This window comes from Falco rusticolus, chromosome 4, assembly GCF_015220075.1.
Source record: "Falco rusticolus isolate bFalRus1 chromosome 4, bFalRus1.pri, whole genome shotgun sequence".
NCBI lineage: Eukaryota > Metazoa > Chordata > Aves > Falconiformes > Falconidae > Falco > Falco rusticolus.
In genome coordinates, this window is record NC_051190.1 from 49,273,824 (window position 1) to 49,293,103 (window position 19,280).

The following is a 19,280-nucleotide window of genomic DNA, read 5'->3' on the forward strand; positions in this document are numbered from 1 at the left end:
ACCTTTTATCCTCGGAGAACTGTGAACGACTGGGAAAGGAAATCCCTTCCCTTTATTGTTTGGGCGTCTCCCAGGTCGGCATTTCTGGCTCCACAGCCAACATGGGCTGTGTTTCGAGGCAGGTGAGTCGCCCCTGCCTTGGAGGTGGGGATGAGATAAGGAGCACGGCTGGCAGACTGGGATGAAAGCTCTAACAGACTTCATACATTACTTTGGTAAAAGCAGCGGCGCAGCCTGGGCTCGCTCAGTAATTTTCAGGTAAGGTTTTGTTTTGCTGTGGTTAGAAAGGCAAAAAGCACGTTCCACGCAGCCGAGGTGCTGAGGGGGAGGCTTTGCTACTCAGCCCCCAAACCTGTAGAGATGGGTTCCCCACTCCGCCTTACCTCTGTTTGCACCATCGCGGGTCGTTGTGTTCGCAGCATCTTTACTGTCTGGAAAATATCTACAACACCCTCATAACGCATTCTTTCCAGGACGATACTCAATGTGATAAACACTCCAGTTCTGCCCACGCCGGCACTGCAGGAATGGGACAAAAGAAGGAAACCGTATGTTACAGCGTTCAGATGCTTCTCTAAATGCTGACGTTCTGTACGGCTGAGCTGCGTGATGAGCATGTCAGACCCGGAGACCCTCAGTCAGTCCTCCAGGAGGTAGGACACAGTGAAACTGCCAGTGTGTGACCCAAACAAATTGAGAAAGTGAAATTAAAAAAAATCAAAAACTTCGGGCAGTGATAAACAGCATTCACTGTGGAAAACTATTACCAAATATGTCACATTAGGCTTTTAAAAATAAATAGTTTGAAGAACACGTTATCCTCTCTGGCCCAGGGGCAGGGAGGTACAATTCTTCCTACTAGCACCAGCAAACCCAGCCCAGCAGCGTTAGAGGTGCCGAACTGGGCTACGACTGGTAAAAAAAATACTTCTAATTCTGCAGGTCAAATATTGATTAACACGGCGGTTCCCATCTCCTTCAGAGGATGATCAGCATTTCCGACCTCTCCCCTAGACCTGAAGGGCCAAAGGCCTTGTGGGCAGTGCCCAGCTCCGAGGGAGACCAGTCTGGCTGGCAGAAGCAGTAGTGTTTGGCACCCTCCCCTCCAGACACCCCCAAGAAATCTGCCTGCAAAGGGTGTGGGAAAGGAGGGAGGTAGCGGTAGGGCTTTAATTCCTTCTGCACTTTTGCATCCCCAGTTGAATTAGCCATGTCTATCTGCACGTGCCTACCTGCAGTGGACAGAGATGGGGCCATCCTGGCCAAACTGCTCCTTGGTCTTATGTACCTGTCCGATGAAATCGATAAAACCTTCTCCTGATTTTGGCACACCTTGTTCTGGCCAGTCAGTGAACTGGAACTGGCGAACAGTTCGTGACTGACCGTCCTGGGGGAGAAAAACCAGTAATAGTGAAAACATCCTGTGTTTGTGGCACTGAATACAAACGGCAGCGCCACCCCCCCACCCCCTGCCCCCATTTTGTTGCTGGTTCATTAAAGGGCAGAAAAAGTTGAACCAACTTTGTGTTACGGTCATGAACACGTATATATTATCTAGCTAGATAATGATGAAGCTGCTCGTGTTGCAGCTGACATTTCTGGAGTCAGCTTGTCAGTAGAGATCTATACTTCTGGCAGGTGTGCTGAAAGCTCTGACCACTGCAACAACGGCACAGATGGAGTCCTCAGCAAAGGAACATTCAAGGTGAGGTTATGGCCTCTCTATCAATCTTCAGAAGAGTTGCCACAGTGTCAGAATTACAGCTGACAGGAAGATAAATCATCTTCTACCAGGACTGATGAGGCATCCTCTGTCTCAACCTTGCAAATAGAATTATCAGGTTCTGTAACACTGGCAACCTCAAAAGCATGAAACACTACTCCGAGAGCGAGGGTTACATCTGCTGAACAAATTTCAGAGGTACTGAAATGTTCCTTTGGGTGAGAAATCTGACGTTGAATCTGAGATTATTTGAGTGGCTGTGCCCCTCTGAATATGAGTAACAGTGGCTCCTCTTAAAGCCAGAGGAGAAATGTACGTGTTCTGTAGGGTGCAGAGCATCCTTTGCAAGTCTGGGTTTTTTACTAGCTCTTTGAGGAGATACTCTTTTCTGCTTTCCACATCACATAAGCTGCAGGTGAAACCAAAGGCTGGGTACGTCTCTAGTAAAGCGACTCGCCACCATGATTACTGAGCAGAGGTTAGAATACTTTCAGTTTGTCAGAAGATATATTCAAGTACAGTCTGTGTTTGTGTGTTTTGTTTCTTTGTTATCGTGGCTAAGCTCTCCTCCGCTGACGATAATCCCAGACTTACAGAGAAACCGTTCACACCTCAGTCTTTCTCATGGGAGCCAAACCACACCAAACTGCCTTGTTTTCTGTCAGCCACCTTCCCACCTGGCTTTGAACCACTCCAGCCCGTTACAGCCCTCGCAAGCACAGGCTGAACATTCTGCAGCACTTACCCTGGCATCAGTGACCTTGAACTCTCGCAGGATGTACTGAGGCATGTTGTATTCAGCCATGGGATCTACTACGAAGTACTGGTACCGGGCAGAACGCTCCGCTGGCCAGTACTGATGGCACTTTTCCTGCCAAGGGATAGAAAAGGTCCCCGTTAGCCCCGTGCTGCAGGCTTCTCCCCACGCTCCTCCTCTAGCCCCCGCTTACCCGACCCATCTCGCGAAGCTTAGTCAACATCACGACAATGGTGGAGTTGTTCTCCCATAGCATCCGCCAGAAATCTTCAGTGGTCTCTGCCAGGGGCCCTTGAGTAGCGATGTACGCCTTCTGCTGTCTGAAAGAGCCCAAACGCAAGGGGTGGGTCAGGGGGCTGCCGAGAGCTGCTTGGGCAGACACATACAACGGCTGGAGAGTACGAGAACAAATGGCAATGCTGGGAAAGAACTAGAACAGTGCAAGGTCTAAAGGGGCTGGAAGCGTCTTTGGTGCTAACAGTCAAAAAAAAAGTCAGTGGCGAAGCTTTCTCTAAATACCGTTTCCAAGGGGTAAAACTAGATTACTCCAGCATGATGCCTCACATGGAGGAAGGTGTAAGATGCTGGGCTTCCTGGAACTAGAATCCGTGGTTTTTGGGCCTGAGAAGCATCAAGAATTCAGCCGCCACCAGGGAGAAGCCCTAACCCCGGCGAAGAATCCTGCACAGGGGGTTGCTTTGTTCCTTTGGTGCTGGGCTCCGAGCACACCAGTGGAGGGCTGCAGCTCCTCAGGCTGGAGCTCGTGGCACATAATGCCTGTGGGAAGCTGTCACAACTGCAACGTCCCCAAATCACAAAAGTAATAAAAAGGCTAATCTGTTTTTAGAAACCTCCCAACAGCAAAATCCACCCCTCACTGACACTCTATGTTTAGGACCTGCTGCTGGAGAAGGGTTTGGTTTGCTTTAGGGGACCATGGAGAATAAAGCTATCAAAAGGCTGTATGCGTGGGTCGCTGGCCATCCGCGAGAGCTCACCTCCAGCACTGCACGCGGGCACGGCTAGGTGCCGGGACAGGATTCCTGTTCATCTGGAATTAACAGGACTGCCCCTGTTAAGACCTAGTCCAGCCCTTAGTACCTCTGCCTCCTTGCAGAGCAAACCCCCCGGCTGCGGCGGGGCTGCTTACCTGTAGCCATCAATAAAGCTGGCATTGATGTAGTCGGAGCCCTCCACTCCTCTGATGGGCTGGAGGCAGACCCGCGTGGTCTCATATGGCATGATGTTGACAAGGCGATTCTTGAATTTGTTGCATGGGAGGTTGGCGCTGATGAACCTGGAGGTGTGGGCTTTGGAGTTGGCAAGTCGCTGAAGGCAAAAGCAGAGTCACAACCATTTGTTCAGTTGGGTTTTTTTTGTTTTGATTGAGCCCTGTGCCCGCCCATTTAACTTGCCCGCCATGTTCCACCATGCTGTTCAGCCTGGTGTGCCTTGTATGTTTTTTTCTGGGGGTGGGGACAGAGTCTGAGACCCTTCCCCTAAGCAAAACTTTCAGAGAGGAAAAAAAAAAAAGAAAAGAAAAATAAAAAAAAACCCCACCCAATCTAAGGCGGGAGTAAATTCAAGCTGGATTTGAAATGACCAGACAAGCCTCCCACAGCAACAGGTAGCTCTCCTGTGAGAACTGTGGTAGAATAAGTCAGAAAAGTAATTACTTCTCTAAGATGGAACCAAAAAATTCCCATCAGCTTTATAAAGGCTCCCTGTCTGCTATGCATGAGTGCCAGCAGAACAAAGCTCCCGGGAAGAACACGGAGCCTTCCCCAGTGACTACTGTCCCCATTCAAGCATCTACCATTACCTTGAACTCCAACTCCATGCCCGTCACATGCTCTCTGACTTCGATCTGTGCCAGTTTCTGGATGTAGGTGTAGAGATTCCTAGCTGGGACCTCTGTGTTGCCGCAAGCGACAGCCTCAAGCAAGGCATCGTGTATAAAGCTGTACTGGTCTTCTGTCTGTACCATGTAGTTGCGCTGCGACCTCATGAGGGTGACATGCCCATAAATGTCCACTGTCTTCTCATGTTTTATCCTCTCTAGCATGGCGTCGATCACAATGAAGCAGCCGGTCCGTCCAACACCCGCACTGGAAAGAAAAGGGGAGACAAAAATAATAATAAAGTGATGGGTTATTCTGCCACTGGAGAAAAATATTGCAGACGGCCACCCAGCAGTGAGGACCTTCCCTGCCACAATTGGCAGCAAACACAGGGTGGAAACAGATGCACAGGGCGGAGAGTGAAGCAGAAATGCACTCAGTGACTGGGAAGGAGCCCCGGCCTTGTGAACGTGGCTACCGATGCACCGAGGCAAAGGGAATCTCGGCAAACCCACGCCCATGTGTGTCTCCAGCCCTCTCATGAGTTTTGTTGTACTAAAGGAACTTGCCCAACGGAACCGGCGCTGCGAGTGCTGCTGCCCACTCACCTCAGCGCGTTGCTCGTCACGTAGTTTAAAAACGCTGTGCTGGGTTTGGACAGCTGTATAGCGTGTGGTGGAGGACAGCGGTGACACCAGAGTCACTGCTGCTCCGAGTCACACAGAGTGCGGCACTGGGGCTGGTGAAGCCTGCACCGGAATCTAAGGAGCCGTTTTCTGTGAACTCTGCCAGTGCTGCCCCAACAGCAGGGAGAGGCTGCTGGATCAGGGCCAGTGGATGGAAAGGTCCCCTCAGCTGTGCCGGTCCGTACACAGGCTTAGCCCCAAAGAGCTCAAAAGGTTTGCTTTGCTCGACTCAGTTTAGCAAAAACTTCCCAAACCAAGTTTGGTCTTACGTCACCCGAGGACAGGACAGAAGATGAAAAAGTTGCCTCTGCTGACGAGCCTTATTGCCCCTCCATACCGATCTGCCCCGTTTCTCCTGCCTCTTCATCTGCAACACCCCCAGGACAGAAGCTCTCCTGGCAGACACACAATTATGACAATTCTAGGTAGGGGGCTCCAGGCTTGAACAAAAGGCTGGCACGATCTGAGGCTTAAAAACCACGGTCTCACTTAGATCTTCCAGCAAAATCACTCAGATCTTCCAGCAGCTCAGAAACTACCGATGTTGTAATGAGTAACTTGCATCACCTCTTTTCCTAAATGTTTTTGTGCATCAAGGTAACATCAAACTTGTATGTAGTGGCATTTGTGAATCAGCAGGGTTCTGTGGATCTGTGCATTTGCTGCTGCTAATAAAGGGTTTTGTTTTACTATGCCAGTGCAGCCCCTTTTTTCATGAAGCCCCCTTGATCTCTGTTAATTAGACTGCCTAACACCTGAACCAAGCAGGTGACTGGGAGCTTTGGCAAGAATTTAGCAGCTGATCTGGGAGCCAGTTCCTGCACCTTGTGAGCTGACAGCTCTCTTTATTCATTTTCTGAGAGGTGCACGATAATTGCCATCTGCAAGGTTAGTGATAAGTTGCCCACTTACAAAGACTGTTTAAATGGCATCCTCTAGGAGAGGCAGGGTTAGCTTCCCCCAGCAGCCTGTAAAATTCAGATGTCTTTCCTCAGTGCCGAGTAACCTGCAGGCTCCTCCACACCCTCCTGAGGAACACAGGGATTTATCCAAGTTGAGGCTGCAAGCATTCCTCGTTGGGCTGTAAATTGAATTAGGAACCTTACCTGCCCATAGGGGCCTTCAGTTGGTCATTATCAGAAAGGCTGCGGCACTCAAAAAACCCACCCCCACCCTCTTTCAATCACTGTCAGCTCTCTCTCTGACAGCGAGGCAGCTCTGCCTCCCAGACACCTGATGCAGCATCACAAAGCAGCTTCCCAGGCTGCCCGTGATCTTCCTCCTTCCCCACTGTGCCCAGAACCAGAGCCCAGTACAGCATGGACGGCTCTGGCCTGCTGGATACTCGCTGGGAGACGGTGCACGTCTCCTGGGTGCAAATCAGCACGGGTCCGAACTCCTGGCTCCCTTGCAGGTGGCCCCACTCAAGGCTTAGGTGAAGGAAATCGGTACCTGCAGTGCACCACAATGGGACCAGCATCAGGGGGGTTGCAGGTTTTCACCCGTCTCAGGAAAGCCAGGAATGGGGTGGGGTACTCGGGCACGCCATGGTCAGGCCACGCTGTGAACTGGAACTGCCGGACCTCTCGCTTCTCACTGGAGCCGTTCTGCAAAGACAGAAGGGCACCGAGAGTCACGTGAGGTGCCAGCGTGCTGCCGTACCCGCCGCTGCTGCGAACGGAGGGCACGCTGCAGCCCACCTCCAGGGAAAAACCAGAGCCGGAGAAAGCTCACCTTATGAAGGGAGAACGTTCGAACGCAGAACGTGGCCAATTCGATGGTATCGAGTAATGTCACTTGTATCATTCCATAGGTGTCGGTACCTCGGCCTGGCCAGTACTGGTCACACTTGATCTGCAAGGCAAAAGGCAGAGCTCAGTGCTGGAACAAACCCTGCGCTGCAGGGGAAGCTCGTTCCAAGGCTGCCCTACAACCACTGGTACAGGTGAAGCTGCCCAGGTCGCGAAGGGGAGGGAAGGTGCAAGAAATGTCTCTCCAAAGCACCAGGGAAGGGACAGACCCGGCATGAAAAGCTCCTACTGACTAAGCACAGGCTTTGATGCACCACATCAATCATCTAGACAATAGACTGGAATGATCTTGAAGATTAGAGTGAACGTACTGGGGTCTGTTGAACAAGAGAACTGAATGTGAAACGTGCCACATGATTAACTCCGAGACAGACCTACAAAGCATGCGATGGGATTGAGTGCCCTCTTCTCTTGGAGTTGCAAAGGAGGCTGCAGCCTTCCAGGGTGATTGGTTTGGTTTTTTAAAAAGCAATGAATCACTGAACTTTCAGGGTGCTGGCAAAGCAGGCAGAAATCCCCCACTGACATAAACGTGGGCTGCAGATCAAAGGGATTTACTGTTCCCCAACCCTACCCTCCAATCCCCCAGGATTATGACTAACTAGTCATCCCTCTCATGCATCTTACCCGTGATTTCTCCTCCAGCTTAGTCATCATAACAATAGTAGCTGAACGCTGCTCCCACACCATCCTCCAAAAATCTCCAAAGGTCTCTGGCAGAGGCCCCTGCGTGGCAATGTAGGCATTCTGCTTCCGATAGCCATCAATGTAGTTGGCGTTAATGTAATCGCTGCCCACAATTCCTGCATTAAATCAGCAAAAGCAAGTTAGTGAATTGCACAGGACTTTATACAGTTGGAAGCATGAGGAGATCTTTGCAGGAATGCTGTTAGAGATAATTCCCCTGCAAAACCACCTGAGCCTTCATGGCTTGGTGGGTTACAATCACAGCTGGGAGTAGCAGGCTCTTTGCATGTTTTTCCCAGCTCCAGCTCCCGCCTTGAAGGCCTGCATTGCAGTGAGACAAATAACTTCTTGCAAAAGGTATTAAAGAGACTGAACATCAAGCCGTGAAACCATGCTCTTCTGACTGGTGTTGCAGACAGGAGCTGAAGTCCTGGCCTCTGGCTCTTGCTTCGCTGACCTCAGATAGGACAAAAGCCAAGTCCTCATCCCGAACGCCTGGTGTCTGGGCGGCATGTGCACCTGGGGATGCACGGCACCGTCTGTAGTCCCAGGCAGTGAGCCACAGCTGGACAAAGGAAGGAATAAAAGCAGGCTTGATTCAGCCAGTAAAGGCTTTGAAATTACAGGCTTTGACTTGCTTTAAATTGTCCGCTGTCATTTCTAGGAGTGTGTTTTTTCTCCCTATTCGCATGAGTTACAGGCTGTTGAGTTACAGCTGCTTGCCCGTGTCCTTGCGCACAGGGTTCGCTGTGAGTGGCAGGAGGCGCTGCCAGAGAAAAGAGGGCAATGGGGACATGGCAGGAGAAAACTGCTCTGAACTTAAAATGGACACTGGCAAGCAGTGATGTTCGGGTTCAGCTTTAGAGAGCCTCCGAGGCTGGCACAGCAGATCCGCGCCATTCGGCCATTTGGCCCATTCCTAATTACAGCAGAGCAGCTGGCACAGCTGGCAGGTTTCTGCTAACCTATGATTAGCTCAGTACAGAATGCTTAACTCCTGTCTCGAGGGCAGCCAAGGGTGGGGAGCAGCACCAATATGAAATTGGGTTGCTAGTCCTCATCCTGATGTAGCAGTAGACATTGCTGCTTCTGTTGGCGAGGTGCAATCCACGCTGAATTGCCTGCCAGTCCTCAAGGGTACTTGGTAATTTCAGCTGCTGGTAGAAATGGCTTTTGATTAAATTTCTGGAGAGTTCCCTGCCCCCATTCCTTCTCAATCTGAAATTTCAGGAGGGAAGGTGGCTGTGCAGCAGTGGCAGGGACGTGATCAAGGCTGAGCTTCCGGAATTAATCTCCTCTCCAGTCCCCCTGGGTCCACTCTGTAATTTCAAATGGTGGCCATGAACTCCCGCAATGTTTTGCTGTGTGACAAGCCCAGTTAGAGACAAGTCACGGAATTAAAGCCAGTACTTCTTCCTGACCAAGCAGACTGTGACAATCTGCAGCCTTGACAAATCCAGATTTAAAACAAAGAGAAAGCAACAACTAATTCCTCCAACTCCTTTCATCTTCCAGCCCTCAGCGTAAAATACAGCCTGGTAGGAAGGAACGCACCAGCCAAGGCATGTCAGAGCCTCTCAGATGCTTGAAAATTAAACCTTGGCCTGTCACACTCGCACCATCAGTCCCTCACGCTGCCACCTGGGCAGAGTTAGGGCTGCTGCCTGCATCCAGCCCCGTGCTCCTGTTTTCCCGAGAGCTGAGATGAGCCCAAAGCATCCTTCATTTCTACACTGGTGCTCTGCTCTTTTCCCTTCAATGACAAGGCAACTTTTTAAAGACTGTTTTCCTTGGCTCATACAATATTAATCTCGGAAGAAAAAAAAAGCCAGAACACAGTCATCTTCACAATGAGAAACATTTAAAATCCTCTAATGGCAGACAAGACCGATCCAGATTTGTGCAGCTTTTGGCAAAACAACGTGATCTGTCGTTACCCCAGGAACGGCTCTTCCATCTCCCCACGTCCCTCAGAGCTCCCTCTTGGCAGAGGGAGATTATTCTAGCAATTCCCTTCTCATGAAGGCTTCTGACTTAACCTTTACATTCACCAGGGGGTTATTAGGACACCCCATATCCTCTCTGCTCAGATGATCAGTTCTTGGCAGTGCCAGCCTGGCTCCAAATGCTTTATCTATTCCGCACAGCCACACACAACCTGGGATGATGAAACTCAAATATTATCTCGGCAGCAGCAACCAAAGCAGATGCCCTGTTAAACTCCATCTCCTCTCCACCAAAAGCCCCTCTTACCGTAGCGTGCACCAGAGCAACTCTGTCAAGAGCCACGAGTTGAGATTTAATGTAAATTTTCTGACTGCACCATCACTCACATAAGCAGCTCAGGAAACAATTTATGACCTACCAGGCTAACGCTAACCCCTTCTTATTCTTAGCCTTTTAGGGGCCAGGACTGCAGCAGGAGCTGCATATCAAGTAATCTTTAGGTCTGTACAACTCAGCAACCACATCTTTGCTACGTTGCTGACACTCAACATTAGTACAATTAGCCCTGTGCTTACTTCTCATTCATCTGCTGCACAGGTACACTCCACATTCACCGCCACCCACTGCCCCGCTCCTGCTCTCTTTAAAGCACTATGTGGTCTGAATTCTTCCCGTTAGCCAGAAACGTATCGAGCTGGGATCTCCACGTAAAGGGAAGACAGGTTCTTGATAAACCAGCCCTTGAAATGAGGGATTGCAGCTCCAGGGAATATGTCAGTCACCAGAACTGAACAAACGCCTGCTTTACAGAGGTATCTCCTGCTTGCTAAACTCCCAGCGAGATGTTAAGAGAAGAATATAAATAGAGGGTAAGAGGGAAGGGAGAAGAGCACACGCAATATGTTTCCCTGCAGCAACTTCAGCCTAGCGCTACCGCGTAGGAGTAGAGACACTACGGTACCTTCAATGGGCAGCAGGATGACGCGCGAGTGGTCGTAGGCAATCACGTTCGCGTAACGGTTTTTGGGCTTGTTCACTTCGAGGTTGGAATGCTCCCAGGTGAACTGCTGGCCAGGGTCAATGGACTGGAGGAATCGGGGAAAGAAAATGGAAGACTCAGAGAGGAGAAAAGCAGCAAATCAAGCTCTGCGTACCTTGTTCTGCACGGGACAGATGGGGGCTCTGAAGGTCTAGCTGGGGAACGCAGCATTTCCCAGCATTTGCTTCCTTAAGAATCAATCTTTGCTGCGGAAAAGCCCCAGCTGGGTGGCACAGGGTACTCATGGCCCATATCCCTCAGTCCCAAGCACACCCAGAGTGGTACCTGCGACAGTTCCCCCTCGGGCACAATGCAGTGCAACCCCGTGGCAAAAGCATCGGTGCAATTTCAGGCTGCAGTACAGAAGCCTTGGCTCGTACTTCTGCTGAGGCCGCACCGGATTAGTTACAGCCCTGCCTCACCGACAGACAAACGGCCGGGAATTGGGAGAGAACAGGAACAATCACATCAGAACGTATTTATGAAATGATGAAGAGGCTAAATCTATGCATGGTTAAACTAAACAATTAAGATGGCATAAATATACCGGTGTCTTGTTGGGTACTAATACCTGGCAAAGAAGATATTTAATCTAGGACAGGCTTTATAACCACATGTGCAACTGCAATATGAAACATCAGGGAAAAAACTTGCTGTCACGGGCAGCAGGAAGGCAGCTGGCTGCTCTGCACAGAGCAGAGACAGCAGAAAGCGTTCCTTGGGACCGCAGACTGGGTGCCAAAGGTCTCCCTGGTGCAAAGGGAGGTGGGAAGCCCCACAGGAGTGTGGCAGGGGCAGGCACCTCCCCAGGCAGAGAAGGGGTGAGCACCCTGGCCCTAAGGAACTGAACCAACATGGCTTTTCCTGGAAGGGATGAAGGAGTAAACAACAAAATGCACTGGACAAAAATTCCTCTCTGCCCATGTTGGTGATTTACGCCAGGTTTGGTGGTTGGATTTTTTTTTCTGTCTTAAGTCCAGCTGTCCCAGATATGGAAATTAGGTTAATTACGTTTACCTCTAAATCCTCAGCCAGAGAATTAAATAAAAGGCTTAATTCCTTCATCATTTTGCAGAGCCCTAGGGGTTTGCCTCAACTGGAGGCTTGGCAGGAGCGTGCCGAGTTGTGCTTCCTGCTGCTCGCTCTCCCTGCCTGCCACTCATGGCCGGTGGGGACAGGGTCCTGCGCGCGCCTGGCTGGATTTGCCCCTTTGAGCTCGCAGGGGTCAACCCTTGCCAGGCACCCGTGCCGCCCCGAGAGCTCCCCAGGCACAGCTCGGCTCCAGCGGTCGGGGCAACGCTGGTACAAAACCACCAGACACAGACGTCCTCTCGCACCCTGGCTGCGGAGCATTTCTAACTAATGGGTATTTATACTATTGTAATGTGTCTGTTTGCTCTCTATCCCTCTAATCATGCCTCACATTCATTTCATTAGCGATGTTTGTTTAGCTCTGGCTCTCCCACTAGAGGAGGTTGTACTGGAACGAAGCCAGGGCACTTGGGATATTGCATTATGCAAATCAGTCTTTGAAATCTGGATAGAGCATATTAACGGGCTGCTGCTCCGCCCCCCCCGGCACCCCAATGTGGGGTGAAAGACCCCAGGAGAGCGAATGTGCCTTCTCCAACACGCAAACCCCCCATCACGGGTGCGGAGCCGTGAATACAGAGCTGCTTCACACATACCGATGTTTGCAAGTCAGACCAGGGAGAAAGCATCCCAGAACCAGTCCTTTGTTCAGAAAATATCCCCTCGTGCTCTGCTGGTGAACAGAACTGGGCAGTCTAGACTACTTGTTAGTCTAAAAATATCGGGGCGTTTTATGTCTTTGAACAACAACAAAAAAAATCCAGTCATAAGTTCTATCTGCAATGAAAGCAACCTGTGTACCGATGGCCCCGACCGCACCGGGCATTCGCAGCAGGATTTAACCAGCACTGATGCGGCCACGATACCGCAAGCGGGCAGGAGCAGGCTGGTGCCAGCACACAGCCCTTCCCGGCGGCAGCAAGGATGCCATGCTCGGAGCGGCAGTGATAACGCATGATAACGGGGGGTTGTGGTGCTCTTCACCTTCCCCCCACCGGCTGCCTGGGGACTGGCCTGACCTGTCAGCCCCAGCAAGGTGGGAACCGCACAGGCTGGGGGAGCGACCTGAAATTCAAGACCAGCAGCTGCGGCTCTGCCTGGCTGGTTGCCTGCAGGAGCCCATCTGAGTAACCAAACATTAGCAGCAAGGAGAAAAAAAAAAGAGCACAAACCCTCAGACAAGACAAGGAAGGTACAAATTATCCTGTTTTCTCAGCTTTAGCTCCATGGCTGCTGATCATGTCAGCTGCGGAGGACTTGGTGCTCATCTCGCTTAGCTTCAGCTCTCTAAAACTGGGTACCACATTCCTTGGCTTGGTCCTCTCCATACTCAGGAGCAAGACATAGGCACCCCCCAAGGACAACTCCCCAACCCATCTGTCTGGCAGTCATCTTCCCGAAATGCATCCCCTTTGTGAAGGGAGCTCAGACCCTGTCCCAGATGCCCACTCTTTGGACAGGAATGGCTCATGGACCAAGCCTCTTTCTTTTTTATGATCTGGAACTGAACCTAGCAAAGCAGGGAGCAAGTACTTAATTTTCAAAATGCAAATAGCTTTTTTATTTCAACTAACCCGATCCTTAAAATGAAGCTATGTTCATTTGGATGAGGGCCTGTCTCAATTTCCTAATTCCTGGCTCTGCAAACTCATGCACAGCACTCACTCTTGCTCATACCTCATACTCTTGGGACAATTTCAGGTTATCATTAGCTTTGAGATGCTCTGTGTGTTCAGCCAGCTCGGAAACGGGGATTGGTGGGTGGCTGAGCATACCTAAAAGACAAGACAGCAGGAAAAGAATCTCATTTAATAATAACAAAAATTCACAACCATTGCACATTTTATAAGAAAGAAGAAACAAGAAAAGAAAAAAAATTACAATGTAGATCTGCAATGAAAGTAGGGAAGTTAGAAGAGAAGAATTCAGGGCTCGAAATTGTGTCCTTGGAAGTCAAAAATAAAAATCAAGGAAATAAAAAAACCATTAAAATGAGTGTTCCCATGATGGCCCCATTTTCAATGTGTAAATCAGAGCAAAACAAAAAGGAAAATCCGAAGAGCAGATGCATGTTAGCAATTCCAATAGTGGACTTAAAATGAGCAAACGCTGCCAGAGGAACCTACGCAGCAAATGTTACAGCACCCGCAATGATCATAAACAAACTCCAACACAAAAGAAGGGAAGGGGCAGGGATCCAGCCAACCATGGTGATGTGGGGCAGGGGAAGGGAATGCAGATGGAGGGAAGCAGGGGAGGCTTTTCAGGAACTGTCCTTTGCACAACCTTGGCTCTGTAAGCTCCTTGGTGGGCTCAGGGACAGCTGTCTAACCTTCCCCGCTCCAAGAGTGTGGCCAGGTATGGAGGTGTCAAGCACCGGCTCCTCTTCCCGCTCGTGGCCAGTGGATCATATTCCTTCTACAGCACAGCTCAGCCACGGCCAGTGCTGCTGTCCTCCTCGCCCTCCCTCCTCCACTTGCGGGGAGGGCTGTACCAGCCCTGTCCTGCTCTGCTGGGGACGCCGTTCTAGTTTGTGATGGAAAGGCAAAAGATCCTCTTGCCCCTTTCAGTCTGGGGGGTGGGAAACAATTTGCTGCAGAGACCGATGCCTCCCAGCCCTGGTTCACCTGCTGCCCTTGCAATTCTCCCCAGCGCTTAGTTGTGCTTGTACTGAGGCAGGCAGAACTGCCAAGGAACAGACTTGATCTTCTCCAAGACACACTGGAGGGCCCCGCTGCATCGGACCGGTCAGGCTGCAGGCATATCTCGGCCACAAAGGGGCTGAGCAGCCAAGGCAGACTTGGTTTTCAGCCTGAAGCATTATTTGCACCTCGTGCTCTGAGAGGGGCAGCTGGAGCTGTGGGGAGGGCAGGGAACCTTCCCTTCCCATCATCTCAAATAGCTATGCTACAAATCGGGGTGGAAAAGCGCTCCGTGCTTTGCTCATCTGCATTGGGTTATGTTTTTCCACAGGCTTCCCATGCTGTCTGCTAGCCGATCCTGCTACAAACAACAGCGGACGGGCAAGGACAGCAGCATGCCGAGAAGCCCTAGGCAATATCCCCCATGAGAAGGACAGGAGTGGAGAAGAGATGGAAGCCAGGGAGAATTTCGAGCCCCGTGGGTGTTGGTGTGTGACAAAGCAGTGGCGGTGGCAGCAGCATGGTCAGATACTCTGAAAACTCAGCACAGAGATGGCAAAGCAAGCATGACATCCTCAGTTTTACAGTGACTTCTGGAGAGATGCTGCCTCCCCCAGGCCTGGGGACAGGACGAGTCTGCCACAGAGTGGGGATTCGAGACCACCACTCAAACAGGTGTCTCCTAAGCTAACTAGACATCTGTATTCAGCACAAGGAAGTCTGGCTGAAAATTACAAGGATGGGTGGGGAGGAATGGACCAAAAAGTTCCCAAAAATAACCCCAAGGTATTCTGGAGGCTGCACTGGCTTCATACGAGTCTGCTGAGGATCAGGGCAGAAAGTCTCTCCTGGCTCATGGAGGAAAAGCTCCCAGGTAGCCTCTTGCTGTCCTGTAGCCCACCGCACCCCAGGAAGGATTTCCCCTTTGCTTCCCGCCTGGGACTGGAAGGTGGCTGCCACCCACCCCACTACCACAGCACTGGGTGCAGACAGGGGGGGTAGGGGGCTTGGAGGAGCTCGTTGGAGGGAAGGTCACACCGGCTGAGATGCCCGAGACCAGAGATGAAACCAAAGGAGTACTATAAACACTCTTCTCAGTGTCTGTCCTGCCTCTGAAAGTAAGGGCTGAAGAGGACAGCAAACATAACTTGAGCTGTGACATTAGAGCAAAGCCAAAGCCTACTCAGAACAACTTCTGGCAACACAATAAGCCGTCTCCAGACCTCTGCAGGTCACCCCCTCACTGACTTCTCTCCCCTTGGGCTGGGAGGCAGCTGGGCAGCTCTCAGCCCAGCTGCTACCACCTGACTGCTGCAAAAAGCTAGAGATTATTTGCTGAAGTGTGCTTAGAAACACAGCGCTGTAAATGAAATCCCAAATGATGAACACGTAGGTCAAAAGGAAAAAAAACCCCAAACAATCGAAAAACGCAGTAATAATGAGCAAGCAAGAAAAAAAAAAATCCCCCAGATTCTCTTTGGCTTAGAAGTCATGGAGCAATATGTGTCATTCCCTCTGAGCAAACAGGCTGCACAAGAAAGGCCCACTGTGCCAATCTGGAATGAGAAGTCACATTCCCCTTGAAGGCATTTCACAAGTTTCCTTCATAAAAGCTCCTGGAAAAATCCTCAGTGTGACCAGCTCCTGAAAACCAGCTCTGTCTCTTTGCTGGGGAACATCCCGTCCCCACCTCCAGCCCGCTGCAAACAGCCACTGGCTGAGAGCACATGGGAACTCGCCTTGTTCTGCTGCTGTCAGAGACAGAAATCTCCTCGTGGGATCCATTTCTAGGGCTCTTTATTATAAAAGAAGACCAGAAACCTCTGTAGCGATAAACACTTCCCTGGTCAAAATGCCAAGTGCATGGGGGTTCCCATTAAGATCCAGGAGAAGTCTGATCTTAAATGAGCCAGAAGTGGTACTTCCCAGTGGTACCAGTCGGCACTGCTGTGTCAGCTGCAGCAGCTTCTCTTTTGTCTGCTTTAATTCAATAATTCTTTTTCAGACATGAAGAGAAATGGCTTGCAGGTTGCTCTGCTCAGCAGCCTCTTGGCTACCTGTGGGGCTGCCACCCAGGGAGACCTCCCGCAGCGGCGAGGATGGCAGCGGGAGCACTGCCGGGGGCCGAGGATCGGTGCGGCTTGAAAAAACACACAAACCCCCTCTGTTACAATAAGGTGGTTGAGGGGAGGTGGCAGGTGGACTGGGACAGTATTGGCAGGAGTATTCAATACCAGAGAGACCAATATTTGGATTAAACTAGTCAGAAAAAAGCCCCTGCCCTCACAGCTCTGAGCACAAGCAGCATCTGTGATTCTTCACATTTGTCAGCTGAAACCTCACATCTACTTCCCTGCCCAGCATTTAAAAAAAAAAATAAAATCAAACCCAAAACCCACCCTGCAAAGCTGGGATCTTGGCTTCTAACGGGATGAAGTCTTTTAGAGCCAGTCTCATCTAACGTTTCAATCACTTGAATCTCTCTAATCTTATCACAAAAGACTTGATTCTCTATGCACCAGCCAACTCGCCAGAAACGTCACCCTAACATCTGTTACATGGGCCCGAGCCCATTTATCCTTGCAAAATCACCGCGGCTGGATGGCACTCTGCATGAAACCCAGGGGGTGTGGAGGACCGTGGAGAGGCCTCCGGTCTTTGTGCTCCTGGAACAAGTGGATGCCAAGGAACAGACACCTGCCACAGATGGGAAACGGCCCTTTTCCTCGCCTGACATGGAAAGGTGCCTGTGCGGTTCTTTCCAAAGAGGGGGGTTCATCAGCTGCAGCTCCGGTTTTCTCTTTCCCTGCGTTACGAAGCAATGAACACAAAAGCACAGGCACGCACACATACAACGCTCACACACCAGTGCACAAAAGATCACCTTCTGCCCGTCAATAAGTACGGGGGACATTTAGCCAAGCTGCTGAAATGAAACCTCTTCAATACTGGGGAGAAAAGCAAGCCTTGAAACCCAGGTCTTTCTCCTGAGACAGCAAAAGAGACACAGAAGGACGGCCAGTGTCCCATGCTGCTACTGGGGGCTCTATTCTGCTGCTGTGACTACCCTCGTCTTGCAAAAGGCCTGTGAGTTGATACTGTAAAACTGGAAGCGCAGTTCAGACAGACAGATGGCACAGAAAAGGGATGAGATGGGCAAACACGGCAGGAATACAGAGAATTTGGCATTAGAAAAAAAATAATAACAGGAACGAAACAGAATTGGAAAGGAAAACGACAGAAGAGAAAAAAAATAATAATGGGGGGCGAGGGGGAAATGAAACCAACAGGAACAAAAACACACAGGAACTAACTTTCAAAGTCAAACTCAGGGTCACTGAGAGGGCTGCTCAGACCAGAATCTGCAGAAAACAGTAAAAAATAAATAAATAAAATATACACTTTTGTAAAAATTTCATGCTAATAAAAAAACCAAAAAAACAACATAAATGCAAAGAGGAAAAGAAAGTTATTTTTTGTGCTAATTAGGCTAGGACAGGATATCTAAGATGTGCTATGCTTCCCCCTCTCCCAGCTGCACAGATGCTCACGCACGCTCCCATCCCCATGTCGCCCCTCCGTTCTGCTGTTGGGGACACGACAGAGACTCCGCTTGCTGGACCCCGGGTCACCTGGCTGGAGCAGAGCCTACAAGCCTCTTCTAAACCACAACATACTTAATTCAAATTATTTCAATTCAGACAGCACCTATGGAGTCCTCCCCTGCAAACTGCACCACCACAAACTCTCCATCACCACCTGCACACTCCAAGCTCTGATTTTCCATCTTCAGCCAATTGTCTGCAAAATTCTGTGGGAGGCAGGTGACCAGCTCTCCCAAACCCTTTAAAACCTTTTATTGCTTTACAAACCATATCGCTGAATAAATGAGCGAGATGAACTCTTTGGCTAGATAAACTTACAAAGAAAAGGTGGCAGCCTCTTTCTAAAGCTGGACTGGACAAAGCCAGGCAGCCTTTTGAGATCTGCAGACCTTTGCCTAGCAGAGCCTTAGCGGCAGGTCTGCATGCCATAGCTACCTTTCACAAGCCTCTTAGACCAAGAATTCAGAGGTGCACCATGACCAAACCAGCAGGGTCAGTAGAAGACAGACTCACTCATCTATCAGTCGTGTTAACCGAAGCTCCAAGTGCCCTTAGCTGACTGCTATCCTGCGGGGACAGGGAGAAATACCCAGTAAGGGAAACACGTGAAACCGTACTTCCAGCTGCTTCTTAGCACCCAGGCTAAGCTGCATGGCCACAACCTTTTATCTTTATTGTTATCTTAGCCTAAGTTTTCACATGTGGGAGTGCAACTCTTCCTCTTGGGTCTCACACCACTACCTGGAGCGCCCAGAAGCCAACCTGAACACTCCCAAAAGGAGCTCCCCTTTGCACCCAGTATGTAACACTGAGCCCAGACAAATGCAAACTGCTGCTGAGCCGCAGCTGGGGAAACTCAAAAGATCTCAAAACACCTTCAGACTCTCCCGCAAGAGCACCACTAAGCAAGACCTGATTTAGGGACCTAACTGCTGCTGAACTGCTCTGCATTCAGTCCCTGCATGCTAGACGGAACCTGCTTCTATCCCTCAGCTCAGACTCAATCGTTGCTAAGCTTGGGCCGATACTAGCAGGCTGCTCCTAAATATTTTTGGTATGAAGCCCTTAGCTTGGTGCTGCCTTTGCGCTTCCCCAAAGATCCCTGCCCTCAAGGTACCTACTTGACTTGCCATGCTCACCCTAGAGAAAACTCAGACAACGCTAAGGACAGGACTGGGATGGGAAGGGGAAACAGGAGCTGCAGAAACATTACTAACAAGCACAAAACAGCAAAAAAATACAAACAAACTGAAAACAACAGCCAGCCCCCACAGAGCACAATAAATTCCCTTCCAAATCCTCAAGCACCAGGAACTCGGAGGCAGAGGTGTGTATCAGTGTGCAGGCACTGTTCAGCATCACCAAGTGTCTGTCTACGTGAGGACGTGCCCGTGCTGGGCTTTCAGTGGTGGCTTGCAGAGGTGCCATGCAGGCAGCTTAGACGTGCACG

The 19,280-nt window shown here is 50.3% G+C and overlaps 1 protein-coding gene across 22 annotated transcripts in view; it reads right to left on the reverse strand.

Annotated features, from left to right (window-relative positions):
* Positions 1–19,280, reverse strand: part of PTPRS (protein tyrosine phosphatase receptor type S) — a 162,694-nt gene that overhangs the window by 2,484 nt on the left and 140,930 nt on the right. For 13 of the 22 annotated variants that reach the window (XM_037384782.1, XM_037384780.1, XM_037384778.1 and 10 more), the window contains 12 exons: positions 17,540–17,587; positions 13,261–13,358; positions 10,414–10,537; positions 7,446–7,621; positions 6,742–6,861; positions 6,460–6,614; positions 4,303–4,588; positions 3,631–3,809; positions 2,674–2,800; positions 2,469–2,594; positions 1,233–1,387; positions 384–519 (listed from right to left, as the gene is read on the reverse strand). In XM_037384782.1, coding sequence (XP_037240679.1) covers positions 384–519; positions 1,233–1,387; positions 2,469–2,594; positions 2,674–2,800; positions 3,631–3,809; positions 4,303–4,588; positions 6,460–6,614; positions 6,742–6,861; positions 7,446–7,621; positions 10,414–10,537; positions 13,261–13,358; positions 17,540–17,587 — 1,730 coding nt within the window. The remainder of the gene's footprint in view (positions 1–383; positions 520–1,232; positions 1,388–2,468; positions 2,595–2,673; positions 2,801–3,630; positions 3,810–4,302; positions 4,589–6,459; positions 6,615–6,741; positions 6,862–7,445; positions 7,622–10,413; positions 10,538–13,260; positions 13,359–17,539; positions 17,588–19,280) is intronic. The other 9 variants (XM_037384784.1, XM_037384790.1, XM_037384789.1 and 6 more) reach the window with 1 other exon arrangement.